We start from the raw sequence: 2,500 nt of genomic DNA, 5'->3' as shown, positions 1-2,500 counted from the left end.
ATTCCGTTTGCCTGAGACAGGAATAACAATTTTAGTAAGAAGTTCTCAGCACCGACCCTCCCACAGTGCGGCGCTCCCTCAGCACTGACCCTCCCACAGTGCGGCGCTCCCTCAGCACTGACCCTCCCACAGTGCGGCGCTCCCTCAGCACTGACCCTCCCACAGTGCGGCGCTCCCTCAGCACTGACCCTCCCACAGTGCGGCGCTCCCTCAGCACTGACCCTCCCACAGTGCGGCGCTCCCTCAGTACTGACCCTCCCACAGTGCGGCGCTCCCTCAGCACTGACCCTCCCACAGTGCGGCGCTCCCTCAGCACTGACCCTCCCACAGTGCGGCACTCCCTCAGCACTGACCCTCCCACAGTGCGGCGCTCCCTCAGCACTGACCCTCCCACAGTGCGGCGCTCCCTCAGCACTGACCCTCCCACAGTGCGGCGCTCCCTCAGCACCGACCCTCCCACAGTGCGGCGCTCCCTCGGCACTGACTCTCCCACAGTGCGGCGCTCCCTCAGCACTGACCCTCCCACAGTGCGGCGCTCCCTCAGCACTGACCCTCCCACAGTGCGGCGCTCCCTCAGCACTGACCCTCCCGCAGTGCGGCGCTCCCTCAGCACTGACCCTCCCACAGTGCGGCGCTCCCTCAGCACTGACCCTCCCACAGTGCGGCACTCCCTCAGCACTGACCCTCCCACAGTGCGGCGCTCCCTCAGCACTGACCCACCCACAGTGCGGCGCTCCCTCAGCACTGACCCTCCCACAGTGCGGCGCTCCCTCAGCACTGACCCTCCCACAGTGCGGCGCTCCCTCAGCACTGACCCTCCCACAGTGCGGCGCTCCCTCAGCACTGACCCTCCCACAGTGCGGCGCTTCCTCAGCACCGACCCTCCCACAGTGCGGCGCTCCCTCAGCACTGACCCTCCCACAGTGCGGCGCTCCCTCAGCACTGACCCTCCCACAGTGCGGCGCTCCCTCGGTGGCGGGGAGGGGTGCTAAGGGAAAGTGATAATGGTCGGTACTCACTGACACGGCTTCCGGCATGTTTTGAAGCATCCCAGCACATCCGCTGAGAATTCTTTGGACAACCGATAGTAACAATGTCCTGGGGGGTGTGGAGAGCGGGGAATGGAGAGAGGAATTTTCAACACCAGTCAGTTTAACACAACAGGAAGTCTGCAGCCAATTTTTACATCAGCCTTAGCAACAGGCCCAAAAGGCTACGGCCTAGTCCTATCAGCCTTAGAATCAGGCCCAAGAGGCTGCGGCCTACACTTATTAGCCTTAGCAAGAGGCCCAACAGCCTGCGGCCTACTCCTATAAGCCTTAGCAACAGGCCCGAGAGGCTGTGGCCTACTCCTATCAGCCATAGGCCCAAGAGGCTGCGGCCTACTCCTATCAGCCATAGCAACAGGCCCAAGAGGCTGTGGCCTACTCCTATCAGCCATAGCAACAGGCTCAAGAGGCTGTGGCCTACTCCTATCAGCCATAGCAACAGGCCCAAGAGGCTGCGGCCTACTCCTATCAGCCATAGCAACAGGCCCAAGAGGCTGTGGCCTACTCCTATCAGCCATAGCAACAGGCTCAAGAGTCTGCGGCCTACTCCTATCAGCCATAGCAACAGGCCCGAAAGGCTGTGGCCTACTCCTATCAGCCATAGCAACAGGCCCAAGAGGCTGTGGCCTACTCCTATCAGCCATAGCAACAGGCTCAAGAGTCTGCGGCCTACTCCTATCAGCCATAGCAACAGGCCCAACAGCCTGCGGCCTACTACTAAAAGCCTTAGCAACAGGCCCGAGAGGCTGTGGCCTACTCCTATCAGCCATAGCAACAGGCCCGAGAGGCTGTGGCCTACTCCTAACAGCTGTAGCAACAGGCCCGAGAAGTTGCAGCCTACCCCGATCAGCCTAAGCAACAGGCCCGAGAAGCTCTGGCCTACTCCTGTCAGCCTTCGCCACAGGCCCGAGAGGTTGGGGCCTACACCTATAATCATAGAAATCATAGAAACCCTACAGTGCAGAAGGAGGCCATTCGGCCCATCGAGTCTGCACCGACCACAATCCCACCCAGGCCCTACCCCCACATATTTACCCGCTAATCCCTCTAATCTACGCATTTTTAGGACTCTAAGGGGCAATTTTTAACCTGGCCAATCAACCTAGCCCGCACATCTTTGGACTGTGGGAGGAAACCGGAGCACCCGGAGGAAACCCACGCAGACACGGGGAGAATGTGCAAACTCCACACAGACAGTGACCCGAGCCGGGAATCGAACCCGGGACCCTGGAGCTGTGAAGCAGCAGTGCTAACCACTGTGCTACCGTGCCGCAACAGGCCCAAGAGGCTGAGGCCTATTCCTATCAGCCATAGCAACAGTCCTGAGAAGCTGTGGCCTCCTCCCCTCAGCCTTAGCAACAGGCCTGAGAGGCTGCGGCCTACTCCTCTCATCCTGAGCAACAGGCCTGAGAGCCTGCGGCCTACTCCTATCAGCCTTAGCAACAGGCCCG

At 60.8% G+C, this 2,500-nt stretch overlaps 1 protein-coding gene across 1 annotated transcript in view; it reads right to left on the bottom strand.

Moving 5' to 3' along the window:
* The window catches only part of LOC144490836 (epithelial sodium channel subunit alpha-like), a gene marked incomplete at both ends in the record, with an annotated part of 24,027 nt that overhangs the window by 6,166 nt on the left and 15,361 nt on the right, over positions 1 to 2,500 (bottom strand). Inside the window, 2 exon segments of the mRNA XM_078208532.1 lie at positions 1 to 11; positions 1,020 to 1,098. The exon segment at positions 1 to 11 is cut by the window's left edge and continues 47 nt beyond it. Of these exon segments, the coding sequence (XP_078064658.1) occupies positions 1 to 11; positions 1,020 to 1,098 (90 nt within the window).

This window comes from Mustelus asterias, unplaced genomic scaffold (assembly GCF_964213995.1).
Source record: "Mustelus asterias unplaced genomic scaffold, sMusAst1.hap1.1 HAP1_SCAFFOLD_3892, whole genome shotgun sequence".
Classification (NCBI taxonomy): Eukaryota; Metazoa; Chordata; class Chondrichthyes; order Carcharhiniformes; family Triakidae; genus Mustelus; species Mustelus asterias.
The sequence above is the reverse complement of the archived record's forward strand: the minus strand, read 5'-3'. Positions and strand labels throughout refer to the sequence as shown.